Here is a 24,743-nt window from a genome sequence, read left to right as displayed (position 1 = left end):
GCCATTTCTTGAACCGGGTTCGGTTCGTGTGTCTCCGCCGACCAAGCCAAGACCGGGCATTCTTAAACCAGTGTAATTACAAAAATAATCCCAAGCTAATTTGTACCAACACTGACGCATTTCGACTTAAAAATTGAAGGAGAACTTCATCAAATATTTTCTCAATTTTGATGATCCTTCTTCTATGAAAGTTTATATACATATTCCGTACAATGTTTTGACAATTCGCAAGAACCTTTGGTGTGTTTCTATAGCTCCTAATGTCGAAGGATTGAACCTTCGGTGGGAGATTTAGGTTCGGCAATAACATGTGGTAGACGTAAGTGACGTGGTTGAATCAGATTCGAACCTAATCGATGTGATTGGGAGTGAGATACTCGTGGAGTGGATCGGAGCGCGGTAGAGCCGGGCCCAGCTCACGTCATCAGGGCCCGTTCGCGAGACTTCGGAGTATCTGTTCTGTCGAAGGCAGGGCTGGATCAGCCGTTAAAATTGGCATGGGTGATGTAGTATACTATCAAATATCTGATATGCTGGGTCCAGATGCATGGAACAAAAGGTGTTCACGTCACCCGTGATAGTTCGCACGGGTGTATCAGCCCAAGTCCGTAGCAACGCTGCCAAGAAACGTGGAAGCAAGGAGCGGTCATGCCCTCGTCCTTGCGATCATTTTTTGCACAACCGGAGGCCATTAGAAATCCCCGAGAGAGAGAGAGAGAGAGAGGGGGGCGGGGCTGGACATGGAGTTTGCGACCGCACTCGTCACCTCTTCCAGCTTCTTTACTAAGCCAGACGCTTGCCTCCTTTCGATCGCCGCGCGAACCCTCCGCTGCTACTCCTCGGCAAAACCTTCCGGTTTCCAGGCATCCACGAGACCAATCCGCCACCGATTACAGATCCGGACGAGTCATCGGCCTTCCGGTTTCGTCGGTGAGATAAACCGCCTCTCTTTGCGTTTAGATGGGGGAAGAACTGTTACAACAGAGCGTCCACTCTAAAGGTAGATCTTGATGAAATTTATTGACAGTCTTCGGTTTCGTTCCCTCGGATTGGAGCTTTCGATGCCAGTTTCACTTTTTGAGTTCGCCAGCGATTGTTCTTCCGTTGTCTACTCTTCCGACCTCATCGAGCGCTTGTCAGCCCACCTACCTTTCCATCCTTTTCAGGTGCTCGATGTAGGATCCACTCCAGTTTTCACTCACCAAATCCTCCATCTCGGTCGTCGCTTCATTTGCGATTTTTATCTTCTCTACTTCAATCTTTGGTTGCTCGAATTGTAGGAAAGGAAATTGAGAGGCGTATCGTTCATTCCTTTCTCTACTTCTCCAAATCATCGTATTTCGTACAAAAGACAGCTGAGAAGAATAGGAAAAATGATTCATTCGCCCTCTGTTCGAACATGTGGCGGCAGATTGTTGGACCAACTAGCATGCCCCCCCGCATGCGAAGGCCCATTCATTCCCCCAAGAATGTGTGAGCCCCACCCTTTTAACCACTGCCGTGTCAGGGAGAGAGAGAACCCAGGGTGAACTTGGTTAATGGAAAGTTGGGGCAAGGAAGCCACCGAGGCTCGACACATTTGTGCCGTCCACCTCGTTTATTTTGTCTTCCACATTTCCATTTGGTAACCGTACCTCCCGCACCCGCATGATTCACCTTCCAAAAGTTCCGCTCTTCCGGCCTGGTCACTGTCACGTGAAGCGCGTGCATGCGACACACCAATGGCTGATTTCAACCTGCCTAAGCCATTAATTTGCACCCGCAGAAGTCGTAGGCGAGCATAGATGGATCTCATTCAATTTAGTGAACCAACTCGGTTCGAGTCACCCTTTAAATGGGCGTCATCGGGTTCGATTTGTATTCGATCGACTCACGGATTGGATCCAAATTATCAGTCTTCATATCTGATATTTGAGTTGGATATCATATTCATATGTAATCGTGTATCATGCGCTTAGGGGGCACGACGAGCCACGGGGAGACAGATTCCTGCATACTGCGTCGTTCGGCGGTGTACTCGGACAGAGAGAAAGCAAGCGCACGAACCCCGACGCACGTGTCGGCCAATCTTACGCGACTACATGCCGCCCTCTCGGTGGCGTCGCCAGCCATTCGGATCGCATCCGCCTCCTCTGCTTCTCGCTTTCTCCTCTCCCCTCGTCCGAGATCTGCTCCCCCCTCCATGACGATGGCCGCTGTCGCCGACGAAACCACCATGGATGCCGTCCAAAGGCGCCTTATGTTCGAGGACGAGTGAGCTTCTCTCCCCATATCCCGCTTTTTGCTTGGTTTCCTCTTCGATCCATGCGCTGATGCCGATTTGTGGCTTGCTTTTGTTCCTTTTGTGCCATCTATGGGTTACACTCTGTTTTTTGTTGTACGTTCGGAATCGATACATGGATTCCGTCTTTATTGGAAATATGAACTACATATCTGTGATGGAAGTATGTTACCATTCTCCAAATGGCAGGTAATTGTGGTTCTGCGGAAACGAGAGAGAGAGAAAGAGAGAGAGAGAGAGAGAGAGAGAGAGAATATATTGATCCACTTTATGTGTTCATATTGGTTGCTTAGATAAAATGTTAGCATTAAAGATGCACTAGTCCAGCTAGTCCAGCCAGATGTGTTTTATGAGCGAATCTAAATCTATTGATTATTGAACATTTATTTCCTTCCTTTGCCTATTGAGTTTTTGTTGCATTTACTCACTGAAACTACTCACGTATTTATAGACACTGTTAAATTCCTTTTCGGATATTTTCCACATTAATCTGGTGTAGTGACGCCTGGAGCTTTACTTTATATTTTTCTGTAATATGCATAAAATAAATTAGAAGTGCTGGTAGAACGTTGTTCTCAGTTTGTAATGGAGTTCTAGATCGCTTTTGTCATTTTCCCCTTCATGATTACAGCTATTGAGCTAATTGACAATATCAACGTTTGTGGTATCTTCAGATAGTTGTCCTTGTCCAATCAATTAGAGACGTTGTTTGGACAGCTTTTCTTTTGTCGTAAGTGTTATAGTATGTATATTGATTTCTTTGTCAATTATAAAGTTGGTTGTTCCATGTGATGCAGATGTATCTTGGTGGATGAGCATGACAATGTCATTGGACATGAATCTAAATACAACTGTGAGTGGTGCATCTAATTTCACCAAGTAGATCAATTTGTGCTACTTTTGACTGTCTACCAATTGTCAAATGAAACACATTCTTTGTTTGTTTGATGATGCCTCAACCAATGTTTGGGTCAAGGAGCTGCCTTCTTTGGGTTCTTTTTCTATGCTATGCTTCTGTCAAGATATTGTTTGTTTGTATCCAAGAAACTTTAAGTTTAACATAACCAATTGGCTGTACTACTTTGGGCTTTTTTTTCTTTTTGCATTTGAATTTCCTGATTTTATACATGTAGAACAACTTTGACCAACCACAACAATCATTGCACACAAAATTTGGACTGGCTAGAAGGCATGGTATGTACTTTGTGTGCTTAACATGGGTGGATTCTGCAAGGTCTTAACCATGTATCATGTTCATTAGAGAGATGCATATTAGATATTCATGTGACGTGCATGCCCACACATGCAAGAATGGCTGTGCAATGCATATGTATCCTTGTTCTGCATTCTCAGTCACTTATTTAAGGGTTTAATAATAATTTATGTGATTTCACTTATGTATTTAAGAGTTATCTTCTTCTCAATGCATATAAACCCAATAGATTTTCAATTTGAGTCCACCAGGACTAGCATAATATTAAGAGAAATACAAACAAGTCTATAGGCTAAAGCAAAAAATGTATGCAAGAGTTTAACTAAAGATGGTTAAAATTTTCATTATGTAAAGCCTAAAGTTAGAGCTACTTAAGGTGATCTATAGCCCAGTGATCTAAAAAAAGAAGTAGCCAATACAGTAGGTTTTTAGTTGTCACAAGTAACAAAAGTATTTCAAAACATAAAATGCGAGTCAGGTACGTTTGTCCTGATGTATTCTGATGTTCATGGCTTTGATGAATGTTTTTTGCAGATTAATTGTTCATTGTTATAGTTTAAAAAAATTATGTAATTAGATCAGCAATATATTGCTTTTCATTTGCAATGTTTATGTTACGTTTCCTTTTTGCATACACTAAAATTTTCTGTTTGTCACTTTGCAGTGGTCTCCTTAACAATCAGTCATTTATGTGGATGTTCTGAAGAATTGTTTTTGTACTGTGATTTTTCTTTTATCTTCAGGCCATCTGATGGAAAAGATTGAATCAGAGAACCTGCTTCATAGAGCTTTTAGTGTTTTTCTTTTCAACTCAAAGTATGAGTTGCTACTTCAGGTACGTGTGATGAGTTAATTGTGCTTCTTATGAAAATGATTTAATTGTTTGATGAATTCATGCATCTATCAGAACTGGAAATCAGTTTAATTACCTGTAACATTTCCCTGGGATACTGATGCATTGATTACCTGATGTGCTGATTATAGAGACTAATCTAGTGAATTGGAAGAAAGATACATGTGTGCTCTTAAAGGCAAAGTTGAAGGTACCACCAAGTTATCAGGAACTTATTTTAAAATTTAAAAGGAATTGCATGAAATCAACAATCCCACGTGTATATGGTCACAGTGAACAATATGCACACATAGGATAGCCACACATGTAAAGTTAGCATTTTTGGTTTCAGAGCCTACAACTTTTCATTTTGAGTAAAACATATACAAACTTAAAAGAGTCAAACTTTACCATTTTTCATATCTTTAGAATTAGAGGGGATCAAGTATGGTTTCTTGGCCGATGGATAGAATTTATAAAATTAGCTCAATAGTAATTGGTTTTGAATGAGTGCATTTCATAAACCAAAATTTAATAGGAAGGGCAGCCTGGTGCGCGACTCCTGCCTATGCGAGGCCTGAGAGGGTGAGAGGATATTGGTGTGAATACCTATACTTATTCTTAGAAAAACAGGTAACACTGTACATCACAAAATGTACTCCTTTTGTAGGACCACATGCATCAGAGCTTCTCAATAATTTCACAAATTATTCTGTTCTTTAGTGGCATCATTGATCATTAAGACAAATCAACAATCACTCGACTGTTCTTTAAGATCACTGATCAGAGTAATCTTAGTTCCTGTTAAAATTAGGTTCTAGAATGAAGGTTTGTAGTTAATTTTTTATTGCATTACCTTTCTTAACTTGGAGTCTAAATTGTTTTGTTGTTGAGACTTCTTTTTCATATTTTGTTCTTGGAGTCTAGAAGTAGTACTTTTGTTGGTACTTTTTCCTTTTTCCAATTTGGTTTTTGGAGTGCAAAATAGTGGTGGAAGTAAACAAATGATCTGGAGGATTGCCAAATCTTCAGAAAACAAGGATTTGATTTATCAGTATCTGACATCATGGCCTTCACACTATAACATCGTTACTTTGCCCCTAGCATATATAAAAAATGTAATGGGTACTAACATACCATCAACAGATCATGCTTTTCATGATATGACATTACTGAAACTCAATAAAATTTCTGAACTCAAATTTACAATTGGCCTGAAGCTTTTACAAGATTGGTTCTGAACCTGAATAACATTCTTGTGCAAGAAAAGCCTTTTTTCTATTTTACATACAGAGTTAATTTTCATTGCATTTGAGAGCTACATGTCTTGCCATATCTACATGATTTTCTTGAATATTGAACATAATTCTAATTCAATAAGTTTGATGTCCTATGCAGATCAGCTTATTTCCGTGGCTTTTGAACATGTCATATAGTCTCTGATATATTTTTATCTTTTTCAGCAAAGGTCTGCAACAAAGGTGACATTTCCGCTAGTGTGGACAAATACCTGCTGCAGTCATCCTCTTTATCGTGAATCTGAACTTATTTCAGAGAACTACTTAGGTAATTTTTCATGGTTTTTTACTCTAGCTTTCACTTGTTAAAAGCTGGTATCTTAACCTTTTTATTCGCCAGGGGCTAGAAATGCTGCACAAAGGAAGTTATCGGATGAACTAGGAATTCCTGCAGAAGACTTACCTGTCGATCAGTTTATTCCTCTTGGGCGCATGCTCTACAAGGCACCATCTGATGGAAAATGGGGGGAACACGAGCGTATACCCTTACTCTAGTCCTTCCTTTGACAACTTGGAGTTGGATTTGTTCTCCAATCTTAACATGCTGAATGTTTTTTCTGCACTTAGTTGATTATCTGCTGTTTATCATCCGTGACGTGAAACTTCTTCCAAACCCTGATGAGGTTGCGGGCGTCAAGTATGTGAATCGAGACCAGCTGAAAGACCTAGTGAAGAAAGCAGATGCAGGTGAGGATGGTGTCAAGCTCTCTCCTTGGTTCAGATTGGTTGTCAACAACTTTCTGATGAAGTGGTGGGATCATGTTGAGAAAGGCACTCTTCTGGAGGCAGCTGACATGAAAACCATTCATAAACTGGTTTAGGAGTTTAGCAGGTGCTTTCTAATGCCTAAACTTTATCATCAAGTTTCTGCACTTTTGTTTGGACGATGCCAAAATCCCACGAAACCGAGTAAATTGTAATAAAGGAGTTTGTTAGCCGTGCTGAATTTGCCTCCTAAGGGTTGATCTAATTAAGAGGTTCGTCTATAACATTTAGCCAATAGCATTATCAGATTGTGTGTGTGTGTTATATAGTGCTTGCACCAAGATTCTACTGCATGAGTCTCTTTGGATGGTATTTTCCTTATGATGATCTTAATTATTTATTGATGTCTTAATGGTAATGAAGTTGTTGGCAGTTCAACATGTTTCTTAATCCTTGGAATTTGTTCTGCATTCATATCATAGTCATTGTGTGATTACTAACATGTTAAGCAGTATTATCACCATTTGCACCTTGTCTCAAATCTTATAATTGATTCTTCATTCTTTACGGGCCCAAAGAAATCCTAGTGAAATTTTACTTATAATTTTTTATATACAGATGCATATATATGTTTTACGAACCCAAATACCGAGAAATGAACTTTTCTCTAATTTCTCTTCTATGTTGCATTCAAAACAGGCACTGAAAACTCAGAAAATAATAGGAAAATGATTTTTGTTTACCAAAAATCACTCCTTTGAGTTTTTTGTTTTTTTCTGGTTGAAATGGAAAATTTGCATTAAAGCTTAAGAAGGAATTCTGTTGCCTTGGTATATGACAGAACTTGGTCACCTTCGGTCCCCTCCACAAGTTAGCAACACTACTGACAATGGCTTTGAGGAACCAAAGGGGCGTTTGTGGTGCCGTTTACATAGTTAACGATGTTTGTTGAGTCGGTGCAGATTTGCAGTATCCCTCTCGCGCTCGGCAAGAATTAAGGGCTTCCAGGATTGCTGCCCTTTCAGCTGTGATGGCATTGTGAGCTTTAACAGTCGCACTGCATGCTGCAGCCACCTTTCCATTGACGGTCCTTCATGATAATGCCGATTCCTGCAGAGTTAAGAGAAGAGCTGTGAGAGCCATCGCACTCAAACAATATAGTCCCGAGTGGACTGACTGAGATTTGTCCAGCATCTTTCCTTCCTCGAGCCACGAGCTCAACTCGCAAGTATCAAAGAACTGCAAGAGACTTTGGCATAGCCCAAGAGCAAAATTTGGGCTCAGGGGAGTCAACGTCCAACTTGCAGAAAGGGCAAAGCTCCTTTTGGGAGTGAAGGATGCCGGACGGTGGATCAGAAGTAGGAAGCCTATTCTAATATAGCTTCCAAAGAAAAATTTTGGCTTTTGGCTCCACAGGGTTTTCAGGATCGTCCTCGATGAAACGGTAAGCATCACTGGGAGTGACTAAACCAAGCGGGCTCGGTTGGCTAAACCCACCTCTCATCATCAAGGGGCAAAGGTTAAATAAATTTGTGTGATCAATCCACCGATCTCGAAAGATGTTGATTGACTCACCGTTCCTTTTAGATTTCCTAAATCTCACTTTGATGTCAGAGATGAGAGTAAGAATGTGACGAAAGGTGCAAGACATTTAGGATTTGGGACAAGGGTAGCAAGGTTGAACCGGCTCAAATTTAACTCTCAACCTCTCACCTGTCACTTGCCCCTTCGAACAATGTTAAGGGGTTATCATTAATGATAGTGGGATTTCAAACTTACCATTTAGGTTATGATAAACTACACCTAAAATATTAATATAGTGGGATTACAAGCTTACCATTTAGGTTATTGGATGTTTGGAGAATTACCTATTTGGACTTATATTTGGACAGCCAACCCCTTTTCTTCCAAGTGGTTGTAACGCTCAACCACAACGTCCTTTTTCTTAAATATAATATGTAAAGGGGCAAAAAAGAAACAAATCACTGATTGATCGAGGATGCATTTATTTGCGAAAACATACCTATAAGTTTACCTTTTTCGACACTCGTCCTTTACCCGAACATAAACAATCCTTTTATCGAATATATAGTTTGAAGAGGGGTTAAAATGGAACATTGCCATTTGGTAAAGATATATCGCTCCGAGCGTAAACCCTTCTCACCAAAAGAAAGGGCAAAGAGAAGGGGAGCCTCTATGAGCACTGGCGGCGGAGAGAAGGTCGGCGGCGGAGGGAGCGGGTCGGCGAAGACGCCGTCGGACTTTCTCAAGTCAATCCGAGGCCGTCCCGTCGTCGTCAAGCTCAACTCGGGGGTCGATTACCGAGGTCCGTCCTCTCTGATCTTGTACTCGAGGCTTCGATTCGTTGATTTTGTTTTTTGCTTGCGTGTTGGGCTTACATCTCTACCCAATCGTATCATATTTTAGTTCTACTTCTGTGGATTCGGTATAACCTTTGTTCTAGACAATCTCGGGTTATACCTTTGTAGTCTTGGCCTGAGAATTCGTCATAGTTCGTGTGGCTTCTCGTCGTTGAAGTGAAATGAATGGAAAACCACATAGAACAGGAGAATTAAACGAGAGTGATGGGCTGTTCGATGGCGATCAGCATTTGTAAGAATTACCTGTGATAGTCTATGAAATAGATCTGTCCTGATCCTAAGAACGACCTTTGTGGTCTTGATCTGAGAACGCTTCAGGGTTTGTGTGGCTTCTCTTCCTTGGGGAAGCGAACTGAATGGAAAGCGACATACGATAGAAGAAGTAGAGTGATGATAGACACTGGCGATCAGCATCTGTAAGAATCACCCGTGATAGTCTAAGAAATAGATTTGTTCTCAATGCAACCCGCATCCGTTGGATTGCCATAATTGTTTATATTAGTCGAACTTTTAGGTTGAACTTACATTTAGGGACTTAGTTTCTCCTATTTGTAGTGACTTTTTTTCCTTGATTTTGGGTCACTATATGGAAGGATTGCGCACTTATTTATCCTGATGATATAGCACATTTTGTGATCTTTGATTTATACTTTGATTAGGAGTGGTCGTGGTTGATTACTTATTTGAATGAGTTTCTCGAGGATATTTGGATGCTGGAGATTCTGTGCCTCTACACAGGTTCTATTAGAAGGTCCTGCGCTTTAGAAAGTTTGGCCATGTCCTCTTAGGTTTTATCGTCTCTGTTGTTCAAGGTATGAGATGGATTTTTTCTTGGTTTTCCAATAAGCAGATTGTAAGCCAGAACAAAATGATTTGAAATATATCTGGCCCTGCTTGAGTTTTATTTAATTTTTTGGAAGAGTTGTTACCTATTAAATCGACTTTTATAGTTGGTCTGTCCTAAAATTTCTTTCCTTGCATGTTCCTGTCTCAGTTCATTGATTACCATTATTCATCATAATAGATATCTGAGCCTGCAAAACCTCGAGTCTAGCTTTCAGCTTTAATTATTCATTCACTCAGTATATATACTAGTGCCTACTCAATAATAGAAACTACAAAGAAATGAGAAGATTGTAATCTCTGATCATTGATCCTTTGCAATTCTATGATCATGAAGTTCAAAAAGTCTTTGATGAAACCGAGATTTTACTGGTGGATTGAAATAATACAGATTCTACTTGGAAACACTGTTATTGTAGTGAAAAGAGGATTATACAACGTCATCATTTTGCATTTGTAACCTAGGTAAATAGTTGCATTTCATAGAGGTTTTGGAACCTTGGATTTTATTGGGTGGTCTTCATCTGAATCGTGAACATCTGAGTGTTCAAGGTTATTGCCTCGAGACTTTTTAAAGTTCCCCTTAAAATAAGACTTCCGTTTATATCTTCTCGCCTACAAATTGAGGAGTTCTTAACATGATGTTAAGAGGTCAAGGTGAGGCAAGGCTTGAGCGCTTTGATGGATCTTGGACAAGGCGAGGCTTGTTCAAGATTTGGATCACCTCTGTGAGTGGCTCAGTTCAGGCACTTGACATCCCAGTTCTACCACCACCCACATCTCTTTACGTCAGATACATCTGCATGTCATTCTGCTTTCTATCTTGTTCTAGAGTTTTCAACTGACCTCTTCTCTCCCACTTTCCTCTTGTGTCCTGCCCTCTCTCACCTCTTATTTTCCCTCCTCTTCTTTGCTTTTTATGTGGTTGCATCCATCGCATTCTTCTCTCTCTTCTCTTCACCACTTTTTTCCATCAGCAATCATTATCGTAGCTGTTTTCTCCTCCCTTTCTCCGCTCTGTGCTCCTCTTCATTGCTGCCCCCCCTCTTCCTTCCTCTTCTCTTCCCTCTCCACCCTTCTTTCCATGGTTTCATAATTAATTAATTTAATATGACAATTCAAACTATATCTTAAGTGAATAACAATTAAGGGTTTGCTAGAGGAAATTTCATAAAAAAAATTAAAAACGATCTCAGATGATAGTGTGATGATTGGAAAGTTAAAAATGCAATGTCATACAAAGTGTTGTTTACATGGTTTGTTGATGTTGATGATGATGTGGTGGACCTTGGTGTTCATATAGATCTTAATAAGTTGAACTTAGTTGATTTTTGAGTTTTGATCATTCAAGTATATATTGGTTTCATCTTTGTTAATTTAGGAGTTAACAAGTAAATCAATAATCACAAGTTGTTTTAGCAGTATAGCATTACTCAAAATAAAGCATGTGATACAATCCAAGTTTATTTCATTTTCCAATTAGTTTGTGTTGGTTGTTTGCCAAAGTTTTACTTTTGTGGAGCTTTATCCCATGGTCGTATATGATGCATTTTCCAGTCTTTATGAATTTCATTATTTTGTGGAAGGAGAGACCATTGTTTTTAAAAAGCGCTCGGGTGAGGCGACGCGAGGCGAGGTGAGGCATTTTGATGAAGCACCACTCGGGCGCTCGCTTGGGCCTAGGCGTTGGATGCCTAGGCTTAGGTAAGTGCCCGAGTGAAGTTCGATCGGGGTTCGAGCCTAGTTTGATTGAATAAGCAAGTTGGTTCAATCGAACCAACTAATATATCCATAGCTTTGTCCAACGTCGCCTTCGTCCGTCATTGTCACCCTCTCCTTTCCCCACCTTCCTTTGTAGCCGTCGGTTACAATTCTTATCAGTTCCTTCTTTAGAACTATTTAGCATTTGTTAGAACTATTAGTATCATATTAATCCACTCGTTAGAGCTGATTAGCACGAGTTAGAGACATGTTTAACATAGGTCTCCATCGGAAACCATATCATCATTTTTATTTTTATGATCAGATTTATCGATCGTAATATATATTTTTAAAAAATTTAATATTCCAGAGTGTCTCGAGAGCATTTTGGGATCTTGGTGTCTAACGCTTTTAAAAACACTGAGAGAGTGACAATGTTCGAAAGTCTTATACTAGGTTCTCATACGAACTCACTATATCAATGAGTTCGATATAAAGCATGAAACAGAAACAATCATATAAAAAACTTGATCGTTTAGTTGGTTATGATTAAACCATAATAAGTTTTTCTTCTTTGCAAGGCATGACATTTCAAAGTTGCATGTGGTTGGTTCATGGGTTCTCATATACTCCCGAAGCACCTGGTTTTGTAGGTATTCTAGCGTGTCTGGATGGATATATGAATATTGCAATGGAGCAAACAGAGGAGTATGTCAATGGTCAGCTGAAAAACAAGTATGGGGATGCTTTCATCAGAGGAAATAATGGTAAACGCCAATGATTTTATGACACATTAGACCTTTTTCCTCCTTTTTCTCTGCCCCGTGCTTATTATGACTTGGACATATTTTCGTGCTCTTGATTGCAGTTCTATACATCAGCACTTCAAAAAGGACTCTTGCTGATGGTGGTTGACAGTTACCTTGCAGTCTCACTTTTGTCTGTGTTGTTTTTTTTATCAGACCATGTGACTCGATCTATGTTTCTCTTGTTTAAATGGCCGAGAAAATTCAAAAAATTGTAGTTCTATGATCCCACTGAACGGATATGGTTTAGCACGATAGATTGCTATTTTTCATGATTGTGCTTTTGGATGTTTGGAAGCACCAACTAATTTGAGGGCCGCAGTTTATTTCCTGCACCATGTCATGATATCTTTTTGAACGTGATGGTCAAAGGCTGCCCGGTATATTTTGGTATTCAGTTCAAGTGCTGCTTGTAGTCTCTTTCCTGCAGTTTTCCTCTAGCGTTCCGAAAGCAATAAACAAATAGAGAAGGTATCATCATCATATACTCGGACTATGGAGAGAGAGAGGGAGAGAGTACCACACATAGCTGAGTTTCCTTGAAACAACATTTCTTGCTGGTCACGGAATCTCCTAGCCCTGTTACATCTAGAAAAGGATTGGTGAGGCAGATGGTCATTCCAAGCTTACCACCGTTGGAATTGTATACAAAATAGTGGAGAATTTAGCTATTGATCTGGGAGGGACAACTTTTTTTTCTTCCTTTCTCACTCATAACTTTGTTCCTTTCTCACCGTCACATGCTAATGTTGTACACAAGAATTCCTCGATATAAATTGAATTAGCTAAACCTACACCAAGGACGAAACACGATGATGCTATTGGCATTTCAGGGTGGGTCTTACCTTGCAAACTTCAGTGTCGAAGCCGCAGTCCATAAGGGTCAGCAGCCATGCTCGCTGTTGCTCTGAAAGCCGATCTGTTGGACCTTTTACTTCCACCAGCTTTGCTTCACCCTCACCCTTGTCTCCGTGGAAACGCCACAACAACAAATCCGGCATGCCACTGGACCAGCTCCGGTAATCTGTTGCTAGATGCCGGCACAGAGAAGCCAAAGGGCTGCCTCCAATGCATGCGACAGCAGCTCGTAGATCAGAAAGTGAATGCCGCTCCCAGTTGACACCCCGGCAAGCGATTCCCACATGAGACTCCCATGAGGAGATCAGAATCTCCTCAGCCATGCCACCGTTTATCTTCTGCAGCTGAGATTCTATAAGACTCTCCCTCGTCACATAAAAGTCATCTGTATCAAAGTCTAACGGAGCAATCTGTAGACACCAAGAGATACATACCATCAGTTAGTGGTGAAGCAAGTTGGGCTGGTTTCAACTTTGCATATAAATGTGCAACAAGGATTTAATTGGACAAGTCGTCAAGATGATTCAATAGTCAGCACAGATAATAAGGGCAAGTTCTAAATGGCTAATACATTATCACATGATAAAACTAACAGCAGTCTACAAGAAAGCTCATGTGCTATCCACAGGGATGACAGTGATTCTCAAATTCATAGAATGCAATTATATGTAATAACTAGAGATATTAAAGGTGGTAGTGGGTTCCAGGTCAAAAAAACTAAACAAACTGATGCTGCGTGCAGATTGAAGTATTCTAATAGCAACGAACATGTATCAAACAAATGTGGCTCTAGTGATTAACGATGTCAGAAGAGCTACTCAAAGTGTTGCATGCGAAGCCTCTAGATTATCAGATAAAGAACCTGAAATCTTGACATAAAAACATCAGGCACGTTGAAGAATATAACATCCCACATAAGAAGGCCAAAGATAGTCATCCAAATGCCACTTTCAGAGTGGACACCACTCCATCCACCCCCTTCCTCCGCATAGAATTGCAGTGCTAGCTGCTCGACTCCACACAGCTCACCATCATAGCCATAGTATGAGTTCTTTGTTGCTGTCTCACTGGTCAAAGGTCTCCCTCTGATACAAACCTAAGAACAAAGCACGCAATTACAGCTAAAATGAATCCTAGTGTGTATGCTAAGCTAGCTTTTGGAAAGTTTTTTTATAAATTTTTACTTGTCTGATGCTCAGATCACTCACCTCTTTGATCTTTCGCTTAACAGAATCTGCATAATCAGGTATCCTCCATCGGCGTGGTGGCTTGCCCAAACGGAGAACCCGTCTTTGCAATGCGATTCTAGAACCAGCACGAACGCAGGGATCCAATATACCTTCTTCAGCTACAGAAAGACTCTCATTGAGACGATTCATATGCTCCAAATCAACAGAAAGCCTCAACATCCAGTATCCTCTCCTGCTGTCATGAATGATTCTCCTAAGGAGTCCCTTAAGAAGCCTTATTGCATCTTCATACCTGGAAAATTAAACATGTATATCAATCACTAAATCTTGCCGAATTCTTCCAATATAATAACCAGTCAAAAATACTGGAAAAACCCAATCATACATTTGGTTAGTTTTGTAGAAAAAAGTCAAAAACATTCCTTAACTGCCTCTCAAGTGAACTTCTTCCTCAGTAACATAGATTCTTTCCATGCTTAGTAGAATGAACATGAGGTACTTTCATGTACACCTAAGGCTTAAATGACATGATTAAATGGTGTTCCAAGATTATGTGGGAGGAAAGCTCAAAGAATTGCAGTTCTTATTACCCAACAGAGGAGAGAAAAATATGAGATGCTTCACAGACCTGATGTGAGATTTAGCAACATCAATAATATTATAAACAAAACAGAAGCAACTATACACAATCATGATTTTAGGATTTTCTGTCTTCAGGAGCACAACTCATCAAATTTGCAGACAGAGAGGTGACTCATGTAACACTTCATCTTCTACTTTCTGCAACTCAATTAGAATAAGTGGAATTTAAAAGGCTTTCAGATAACTTGGAAGTGGCGCTCTGACTTCAGAACCTATATACCCAGGGATTCATGATTTGCTGAAAAATATGATGATGAGCAGCACATTGCTTTTCTAATTAAATCTAGATATGGACTTCACAGTTATAAACTTCTGGGAATCAACACAATTCTATTTGAAAGCCTCAGAGATCCTCCAATGTGCCTAAACTCAGATCCACAGCTAAAAAAGAAGTAAAACTAGATACTATTCTATTTTCCTCAGAAGATTGATATATGTGTTTTTGGATTGAACTTTGGGTCTTGGAGATTTTTCACATGGTACCAGCTGAACATCAGAAGGTCCAAATACAGCATATTCAAGGGAAATGCAGGAGCTGTAGAGTTCAATAAGCTAATAGGAATCTCAAAAGCAACATTGCAAGGGTGAAATAAAAATTCAGCTCACAGGAAGGTTCTTACCTGTGGACTACAATAACCAGACTTGCTAATTGATGACAATAGCAAAGGCCAAAAACTTCACTTGAACAAGAGATCATCTCATTACTTCATTAAAAGATTGGTGAAGAAAAGAATATGAATACAACACCAAGCAAAAATAGGAACACTATAAAATAGCCACTGACATAAGAAAACTAGGGATGATGCTGGAAATGATTTAGTCACAATATGAGAGATAAAATCAACAAAAATTAAGCCATGATAGCTTCAAACTTCATTTCTGTTTCCATTTCCAAAAGAATGTTCTAAATTAATGAGCAAGACTTGTTTGATCCAGGTAAGGCACTTGCTTACTACAGAATCAGGATGAGATTAAGGTTCGAATTATATTTCTGCATTATTCCATACAATGGAAAGTTGACAATAGGAAACCATCAGTAGCTATTTATAGTGATATGAAACTTGGATCTAGCTCTCTTATGTTATGCTTGGCACTTGGTAAGACAATTTATAAGCTTGGCACCTTCTGGCTTTTCTACAAAAGAATCACTATTTAGAGGATTTGAGGAAATTCTATTTTATCAACACCATAAGAACTAGTGAATATGCCAGCTAACTATAGTTTGATGCCAAATGCGTCAGGCTCCTGTTAATCCAAGGTTTGAGGGTTACCTGTGCAGCCTTGCGCTTTCTGACAGAGATTGTTTTCGTGATTTCACCTTAATGCGGAACCTTAAGAAAACCTTCATTTAATAAAATAAAATAGCAGATTGAACTGAATAGGAGCAAAGACATCGACGATCAGTTATTGTGAGAAGATTTCATAAGTCCTTTTTAAGGAAAAGTCATCAATGTAATTCCCAAGGGTCGTTGAGGTAACAGAAAATTCTGATTGGCTTGTCGTCTGATCATTGATTGGAAAAACATGACATCCAAAAAGAGTGAGATCAGCACTCAACATTGCACTCCACCAAAAATGTACCACTCAACATTTCATATTATTGTGAAGTTTAAAGAAATGCATAGTAGTTAGAGAATAACGGTACCTATGTTCACGCTCAAAAAAAGAAACTCCAAGTGAGAGCACTTTTGAATAAACAAATGATGCTGAAAAAGTAGAAAAGAATTGTGGTGGAGAGCCAGAGGTAGAGGACTGAGATTTTCCCCTGAAACTTGTACACATTTGAATATCAGATATATCAATGCATCTTATCACCATTTCCATCTTACTTTCTTCTAGAGATTCATCCATTATCTGTGCCACTTCAATGGCCTGTTGGGATGTTTGGACAGAGTAAGTACACTAGCCGGTTGTGAGTATGTATATCAAAGGTTAAATATGGCACCTCTTCATATTCAAGAAGGTCAGTTCGATCTTGAAAAATTCGGTGAGAAATGTTGCAGACATAATCTGGAAACTTGATCATTCCAAGGTCAATTAAAAGAAATGCTGAAAGATCCTGCTCACCATTAAGGAAAAAGAGCCTCTGTACAAAAAAGATAAGAAAACTATAAATTTTATAAATAACTGACATCAAACTAAAGGTTTCTGGTAATATCCAAAGCTTGAGAATCTTATTATAAGAAAAGGTGAGGTAAGTAACCTGAATACGCCAGAATAGAATATCAGAAGAGGAAGAAATTCTTATGCAGGTTCCCACTTGTCCAAGAACCATCTTTGGTAGCAGTGGACTGTTGTAAATCAATAGTTAAACAACAACCAACAATATTGAGAAACTTTAAAAAGGCACAAAAATGAAATTACTGTACCATGCTCCATTTGCATAAGCAGAAAAGAGGATATTTATAAGCTCATGTCGGCGAGCGCAGTTGATTCTCTTCTGAATATTCAACCGAAAAAAGAAATCCAATCAACAAGATGAAAGAAAATTAGTAATGAATACATTAAAAAAGAAGTCCAAAACGCATTTGTCACCTCATAAAGAAACAAAATGCAAATATAAGCTTTAAAATAAGAGGGTTTATATGTTGGTCCAAGACCAGCTTCGCTAAACCGATCAGACTGCTATGTTATCAATATACCACCTGGTATTACTGGAAAAAAGATAATTATTTTTCTTTTACCGATTCTGGCCTATACTGTTTGAAACCAATCCTCGGTCGGACTGATAAATAATGGTCCATAATACAACTAAAATTTGATTCCCTAAATCAATCAACATTTTCTGCTTAGCATATCCATCTTATTAACATTAGTAGAACACTACTAAGTCCTTCAAGGACTCCTTCAGATCATTTTAAACAAATTTCCCCTTGTTTTAAACAAATTTAAGTTCTGCAATTATAATATCTCAAATTTGGCCTCCAAGTGCTGTTATCAATCCGTCTTCTCATCGAGTCTAGCTTGCTTATAGCAAGCTAAGCCTTAACTGCTCAATAGTCCAAACATTGTCTAACTGAACACACATTAATCATGCTTTTACCTTGTACTTTCAATTAAGTTCCTTTAGCACAAAAACTTTTAACCACTTGTGATTTGCTGGTGCTAAGCCTGATTGTGTTCATATCAGAACATGTATTTTAAGATCCAGTACAAGGATCATTACGTTTTTCATGTGCTCAATATTTGATCTTTATATGGTAGGTATAAGTAAGGTTCATCATACCGAGGCATACCACTCAGTATGGGTGGTACATATCGATTTGTTGGTACACTCCATCACACCATATATTAGTACATCGGTATGGTTTGGTACATACCGTACCGACAGTCGATCGATACATCAGTATGGACCGATAAGGTGAACCATGTAAGCATACAAGCATGTGAGGTTCTTGCTACGACCATATGGGATTGGAAAAAAAGATGTCATTATATGGAATATATGCGGTCAACATAGTCTGAGTTCCAAAATGCGGTCTACATAGCCACATATAGCAATTATATGACTACCTCCTATAAGGCTCATGCAACATAAATATGCATATTGTGTTGTCAATGCATATATGGGCATAAATATATGTATCCATGTATCTTAAAATATGTACAAACACATACACAAAAACCACCATACATACAACTAATAGAAATTACGTATAAATAAATAAATGTCTCTAAGAATTAGGATCTCACACATTAGATGGATGGACATGAAAATACAGTTTCTAGAACTGCAATTATACTCATTTGGAATATATATTTCAAAAAGATCCTTTTATGTAACTTAATTATACTGGTATAGAATTTTGTGGCTGCTGATTTTTCAAGATCACATCACATAGTAAAAATAGAAGCCTTCAAAGAGAAAATGGTCTTCTAATTATCATTCAATTATAATTAGATTGAGCATTGTGCCTCAGTTGTGCAATAATTTTCAAGTGTTCTAGTTATATAAGTCGGACTGATTTGTTTAGCACCAAATCAATAATATATTTTATTTCATGAAAGGCCCCTAAAAATGTTAAAATCAACGATATATGTAGTTTAAGCTTCATGCTTCTGAGATGTATTTAAATATTCTATGTAAACATAATATATAACTGTGTGAACAACACAAGCAGGACTCAAATATCTTACTTAAAGGAAGTAATAAACAAATTCATCCTGCCATGAACTAAGATGACTTTCAAAATAAAGTGAGAGAAAAAAGAAAATTAATGTAGACCAGCATATATATTGGACCCGTATCTGTCCACATATGAGCTCTTAATATGTAGTCACCAGAAGTCCATGTATCAATGTAGGAGCACAAACTACAGTCAACATCCATAATTAGGACAAACCATCCAAACATGCTCCAGATAAGACACAACATCTAAAATATAAATAAAAGTGCAAAAAGAAAGATGACCTTGGCCAAGAGCTGCTTAACGCTGTATCTCAAGTACATAAAGCATGCATACTCTATGTGAGCTTGATAACCAAAATCACCCAATCAAGAGCAGGTCTTAAATTACTTAAGTACAAAAGGGGTCGAAAAAACAAGTTGGATGGACCATACACATATAAGGCATATTACTTGAATTCATAAGTTAAAGATATTAGTATTAGGATGAGCATGTAACATACTAATAAAAGCTACAACTGAAGCAACTACATAGAAGAACAACTGGGGCTAGACGAAAAGAGATGAGTATCTGAAAGAATGATAGTACAAACCTTGGGAAGTTCCAAATTTATGACCTTTCGCATTTCAGAAACATTAAGCAAATCGATAACCTCTTTCATATCATATATGAATGGATCCTCACTAGAGTGAAATGAGTAGATGTAGCCTGCCACTTTATACAGTAAATATTGTCGTTAGATACTGAGGGAATTTTTTTTATTATAAACATTGACTAGAAAGGGCACAAATCTACACTGCAGCTCCTCAACTGCTTTTTGTGGATCTTGTATCTCAGGGTAGGAAATGTTGCTCACCCGAAACCATGGACCTGAGCAAACTCGAAATTGTTAGTAAATTGCATAAAGTTGTAACATACAGAATTAGATCCTATTCTATAAATTCTGCGGGGAAAGTGTCCATTATTGTTACCATCTACTTCTTAAAACCCAACGCAAGTACAAAGAGGAATAGCATATGAAAGGTCCATGATCATGCCTCCACAAATGTAGTTCTCTGAGGGGAAAAAGCCAAGATTCCATCGTGGATAACAAATTACAAAACACTAACACTGTGTAGCCAATAGAACCAATAGAAAAAGCTCTAAAATTTGGAAAGTTAAGTTTTTTTCAAGCGTGACAGTTGAATCATAGACAGCATAGAGAATCAAGATGTACATGTAAAATGCCAGCTAAAACAACCTCAAGGAAATACAGAATGCTAGCTAATGATTACAAGCATATCAAAGCTATATGTCAGTTGGTGTTTGCAGGTATCAGTGGCCCTGCTGAATCTGGATATAATATAGCTCAAGTCCAGAACATGTGAAACCTGAGCATACCAAGTCATGCCTTGACCAAACCATTAAAATCCAACTTAGCTGAAACAATGCCAAAATCCCAGTACCATTTTTTCTATTTTTTTGCATTTTCTCCCTAGCAACAGGGATATTGTCTGCTACATATATTGATCAAAGGGAGCAGCAAACTAATCATATATTCTCACCACACAGAATCATTTCTGCTCTGGCACCTCCCATTCCAATTTCTCTAAAGAATTTATGAGCTAAAAAGCCCAAGAACTTCCCAACCAAGCAACAAAATTATAACACATTCTACCGATTCAAGAGAGGCATAAGCAATTAAATACAGATACAGTATCAGAGAAGGAAAATATTAAGGCTCGTGACACAATAACTACAATATCGCACAATCACATGCCCCTTGTAACACTGCTTGGTACCAGATTTATCCCTTCAGACTTGAAACTCAATGTTGTCGCTCAAAAAGAGTAAAATCAACATCAACGTCACTTGCCAGAGATAATTATGGAAAACTCAATCCTAGGGCGATGTCACAGGAAACAGTATTGTTTCTCACTTTTCAAGGGATATATGCTGAGTTTTAACTTTTCAAGGGTTAAATCCATTATTTCCAACTTTTGCAGGGAGTTACAGATGTAAATCCACCATACAACATAAATAAAAAAGGATGCCAACTATGCTCTATTTTTTTGTTGCATAGCAAGTCAATTAGATATCTTGGATGGCTCAAGACATGCAGTCAATGGCTAGTAAAAGTTTAAAATCCAGGTCATAAGAACCTTTTCGAGTGTATAGACGTATAAAAAGCCTTTGACCCTCATCAGATAGTGAGTTAAAAGATCCTGCATCAAGAAAAGCAGATAACACCTGGTTCTTACTGCAAATAAAATAAAGTATTGATTGAACATACAGAAATAAAAAACACACAAAGGTACCTGTGAACATTTTTTCTTCGACAGTAAACAGGTGAGAATGATGGCTCATAACCTCTTCAATCATCAAAGAAAAATTCTTTTGGTACTTTGTCATTTTAGGTGATTGCAACTTGATATTTTCAGTAGCAAGGAGAAATTTTTCCCATAGGGATTCAGAAAAATCAAGATGGGCAGATTTCTTTTCATCACAGGCTACAGATTTTTGACACACCAGCTGAATAGGGACATCATCATGGCGAAGTTCAGGAAGAGAATCAACGAACCCCTAGAAAAAGTTACAATTAGCTATGCATTAAGATCATCTTAAGTAGAAATTAGGGAGAAAATGTGCATGTAAGCATAAAATTTGTTTCTTTAATTTAACAAATTTATTAAATTAAAGAAACATGTCAAAAATTATAAGAAATGCCGACAACACAGAAGAATTGACTAGATATTCAAAATTTGGAAGACATTAGAACATAAAAAAAGTTGTATACCCTCTGACCTTAACAAATATCTTACTGGACACTGATGCCAATATATCTATCAGGTATCAGCTTTTACAGAGCTTTACAATGCATCAATTATATATCAGAGAAGTTATTGATAAATGGAAAGGTAACATTAGCAAAGTAGATTGACAACCAGAAAGATACATGCAACAAACTTCAACACTTTAGTGCTGAGGCACAATGAATGATATCATTGGATGGTCCTAGCAAATGTCAAAACCCAAACACTGACAAAGAAAATATATGTTCAAGTAATTGTCAAATTGTTCCGATCTGAAATGCAAATGTCAGATGACCATTGTACATAAACATGTACCTCCATCTTTAACGCAAAAATCAAACTCAGTTCCAAATTGTAAAAAACATTCTAGGTTCAGTTTATCATCAGTAATGCATACATATTTACAGACCTTGAAAAGCATACACGAAAAGCTGGTATTGGGAAAATATAATCTAGACTCCAGCACTAAGCCCATGACTAAAAATAATCCTGGCAGATTCATTTGTTTTAGCCAGGCCACTAGCTACCCATGGAAGATACTGGTTATCAATCTATGTGCTATGGACTGATTGATGCATTTGCTTGTGAAGTATAATCAAAACACTACTCATTGTATAAGCTTACCTCACATTCTATGTAACGACAATCAATTAGAGGAGACAGATGCTTTGACAATTCCCGAGGCAAATATCCAAGCATCTCCGCACGACCAGAATCCGCATAAAGCACCTATTAAAAGAAATCAATCCATGGTTGGAAGAAGAAACTTGCTGAAAATCAAGTCCAGCTAATAGAGACCTTGATAGCATTCCTGTCCTTAACATTTTCAGGTTCTCTTGCCACAGAAACTCTTGCACCTTGTTGCAACTCAATACTCTCATGAAATCTGCGGCCAACAATGTAAGTCTCAAATATGAACACAGAGTCATCACCTTTAGTTCCACATGCATCCAACTTATCCATGTTCATCTGAGGAAACATATAGGTGCCACATGGTACCATTATCTCATGACTAATAGTATTATCAAGTACAGTGGTCTCAGGAGGAACAATCTCTGTAAAAGTTTCTATATTGCTTGGAGAATGATCCGAGGACAATCCCCGTGTGTTTCCATTTCTACTTCCGTGTGAATCTCCAGGTAATAAAAGAGCATTACTAGAATCATTTTTACTACTAAACACATCATTTACAGTATCTTCTGTCTCACGTTTTACACCATCCTGACTTGATTCCATTTTACTTCTTTTGAAGAACTGAAATTGAAGAAGAGTGCATTGGGTCAATTTCCTCTTTGTGCCTGCTATTAGACATGTATCTGCAAGCCAGAAGTTAGATCAATAAGAATCTAAAGGATATTCGACTAGCAACAACTCACAAGCCCAAGATGAATAGAATAATCAGTTATGATATAGCACATAACATCAGATACAATGACAAATATAATCTTGAAATATGTTGTTTTAGCATATATAAAGGTTTTTATCTTGAAATTCGTGTCCTCTAAATTAATAACAACCTTGGACACAATTAGGCATAAAAGGGAACAAACACTGGAGTAATAAGCCTCAAAGCCCTGGAAACCAATAGTATTCACTGATGCAACAAGGCAAAGAAATCGTCAAAGCCAAGAGTAATAAGCTGCGTAATAAATAGCATCATCGACTATACGATCATTTTTTGTCATCAATTTCTTGTTTCTTTGAAGGAACAAATTTAACTATATATCACTAAATTAACTGAGTTGACCTGTAATAGTCAATCGGTAAGCAATTATGGTTGCTCCATTTATGAAGTGATGTTCCCCTTCAGTGGCAAACAAGATTGTAAGTTCTTTTAAATGATTCCATGTCCTAATTTTATCATAAATATAAAAAAGCTCCAACTATAATAAGCACTTCCTTCACCTTTTGACAACATATTTAGGCTTAACCAGCAACAATAACAAAATCATACCGTAAGTCCCAACCATATTTAGGCTTCACCACTTTCTTCCAAAGGCATATATTTTAGTGAAAGTTTAGTACCTATAATTTATAAAATTGGCGCAACTAAATACTAACATCAAGATTCAAGACTGGTATAATCTTCTAGGTCCAAACGTCGCTAGTATTTAGAGCTTTTAACTGATATACAGTGGACAGGTCTAAGCATGCAGATTCCAACACTTGTGATTTAATAAACCACATAAAAGGTTGCAATCAAATACCACGACGGATTTGCTTGCAGAACAAGATTTGCTTTATTTTTCAGCTGAATAGCCAGGTTTCGTGAAGACAAACGGGTTGAACCTCACCATTAAGGGAGCACGCTACCAAACACGAAGAAGTCAACCTACCGATATGGGAGTTCACATTGTGATTATTCCCGCGAATCGATCTATCACAAACGGGACAAGAAACCCAATCCATGTCATAAACTCCGTGCCCTTCCATGGTCGTTGCCGGTTCCTCCGCGGACAAGGAGGAGGGCTGCGTGTCGGCGTCGCTGGCGACATCCCCCCTCGAATCGCTAGTGGGATTCTGAAAGAACAGACAACCAGATCCCACTTTCAAACGCTAACACGACAGACGAAAGCAGCAAGAAATGAGGACAGATAAGACGGGAGGGAGGGCCTGACCGGCGGAGAGAGGAGCCGCGCAAGGTGAGGGGAGCGGGGTCGGCGCCGCTTGCCGATGAGTCGCTTGAGAGACTCCCATCCGTGGAGGTGCATGGCAAATCCACCGATGGGACGCCCTAAACCCTCGCTTCTGCGGACTGCGATGGAAATCGGAGATGTGGTCGGATATGAGCGGTTCATTATATATAGAAGAAATGGGGCATCGTTCTCCCGCCTTCCCTGCGCGCGGGGCCTTCTTCGAGGCCTTTTTAATCGGCTATTAATTTAGTACCTCGCGGGAGTCGCATAAAAGCAGAAACCGAAACAAAGTCATTCGCTGTTCTCAATTTTCAGCTTTATTTACTTAATCTATTTATTCCACTCGGTTGGTTATCCATCCTGCCTCTGGCCGCGACTGATTCTTTTTTTGTAGTGAGAAGAACACTACTGATACAATAAAAGAACTTGGTAACATAA

The 24,743-nt window shown here is 38.7% G+C and overlaps 3 protein-coding genes across 4 annotated transcripts; 2 read left to right on the top strand and 1 right to left on the bottom strand.

The window, feature by feature from the left end:
* The first annotated feature begins 670 nt into the window (after positions 1–670).
* On the top strand, positions 671–6,653 carry LOC103987597 (isopentenyl-diphosphate Delta-isomerase I). Its single transcript, XM_009405941.3, has 7 exons — positions 671–930; positions 1,959–2,253; positions 3,079–3,134; positions 4,238–4,329; positions 5,790–5,892; positions 5,965–6,102; positions 6,192–6,653. The coding sequence occupies exons 1-7, from the start codon at positions 741–743 to the stop codon at positions 6,443–6,445; spliced, it is 1,128 nt and encodes a 375-aa protein (XP_009404216.2). The 5' UTR covers positions 671–740; the 3' UTR covers positions 6,446–6,653.
* A 1,834-nt stretch (positions 6,654–8,487) lies between these two features.
* LOC103987596 (uncharacterized) lies at positions 8,488–12,332 on the top strand. Its single transcript, XM_009405940.3, has 3 exons — positions 8,488–8,655; positions 11,908–12,021; positions 12,123–12,332. Exons 1-3 carry the CDS (start codon positions 8,526–8,528, stop codon positions 12,167–12,169), a joined length of 291 nt encoding a protein of 96 aa, XP_009404215.2. The 5' UTR covers positions 8,488–8,525; the 3' UTR covers positions 12,170–12,332.
* Positions 12,333–12,590: 258 nt separating this feature from the next.
* Positions 12,591–24,612, bottom strand: LOC135614716 (fanconi-associated nuclease 1 homolog). 2 transcript variants are annotated; one of them, XM_065112373.1, is made up of 15 exons: positions 24,288–24,609; positions 24,006–24,189; positions 22,468–22,985; positions 22,294–22,398; positions 21,175–21,439; positions 21,019–21,081; positions 19,673–19,747; positions 19,470–19,591; positions 17,120–17,190; positions 16,954–17,041; positions 16,696–16,836; positions 16,396–16,622; positions 14,127–14,400; positions 13,781–14,014; positions 12,591–13,328 (listed from the first exon to the last, which is right to left on the bottom strand). In XM_065112373.1, the coding sequence occupies exons 1-15, from the start codon at positions 24,465–24,467 to the stop codon at positions 12,879–12,881; spliced, it is 2,997 nt and encodes a 998-aa protein (XP_064968445.1). In that variant the 5' UTR covers positions 24,468–24,609; the 3' UTR covers positions 12,591–12,878. The 2 variants fall into 2 exon arrangements, with proteins under 2 accessions (XP_064968445.1, XP_064968444.1); XM_065112372.1 differs by having other exon boundaries at positions 21,019–21,439; positions 24,288–24,612.
* Between the last annotated feature and the right edge of the window lie 131 nt (positions 24,613–24,743).

Source organism: Musa acuminata, chromosome BXJ2-6 (genome assembly GCF_036884655.1).
Source record: "Musa acuminata AAA Group cultivar baxijiao chromosome BXJ2-6, Cavendish_Baxijiao_AAA, whole genome shotgun sequence".
Taxonomy (NCBI): Eukaryota; Viridiplantae; Streptophyta; class Magnoliopsida; order Zingiberales; family Musaceae; genus Musa; species Musa acuminata.
The sequence above is the reverse complement of the archived record's forward strand: the minus strand, read 5'-3'. Positions and strand labels throughout refer to the sequence as shown.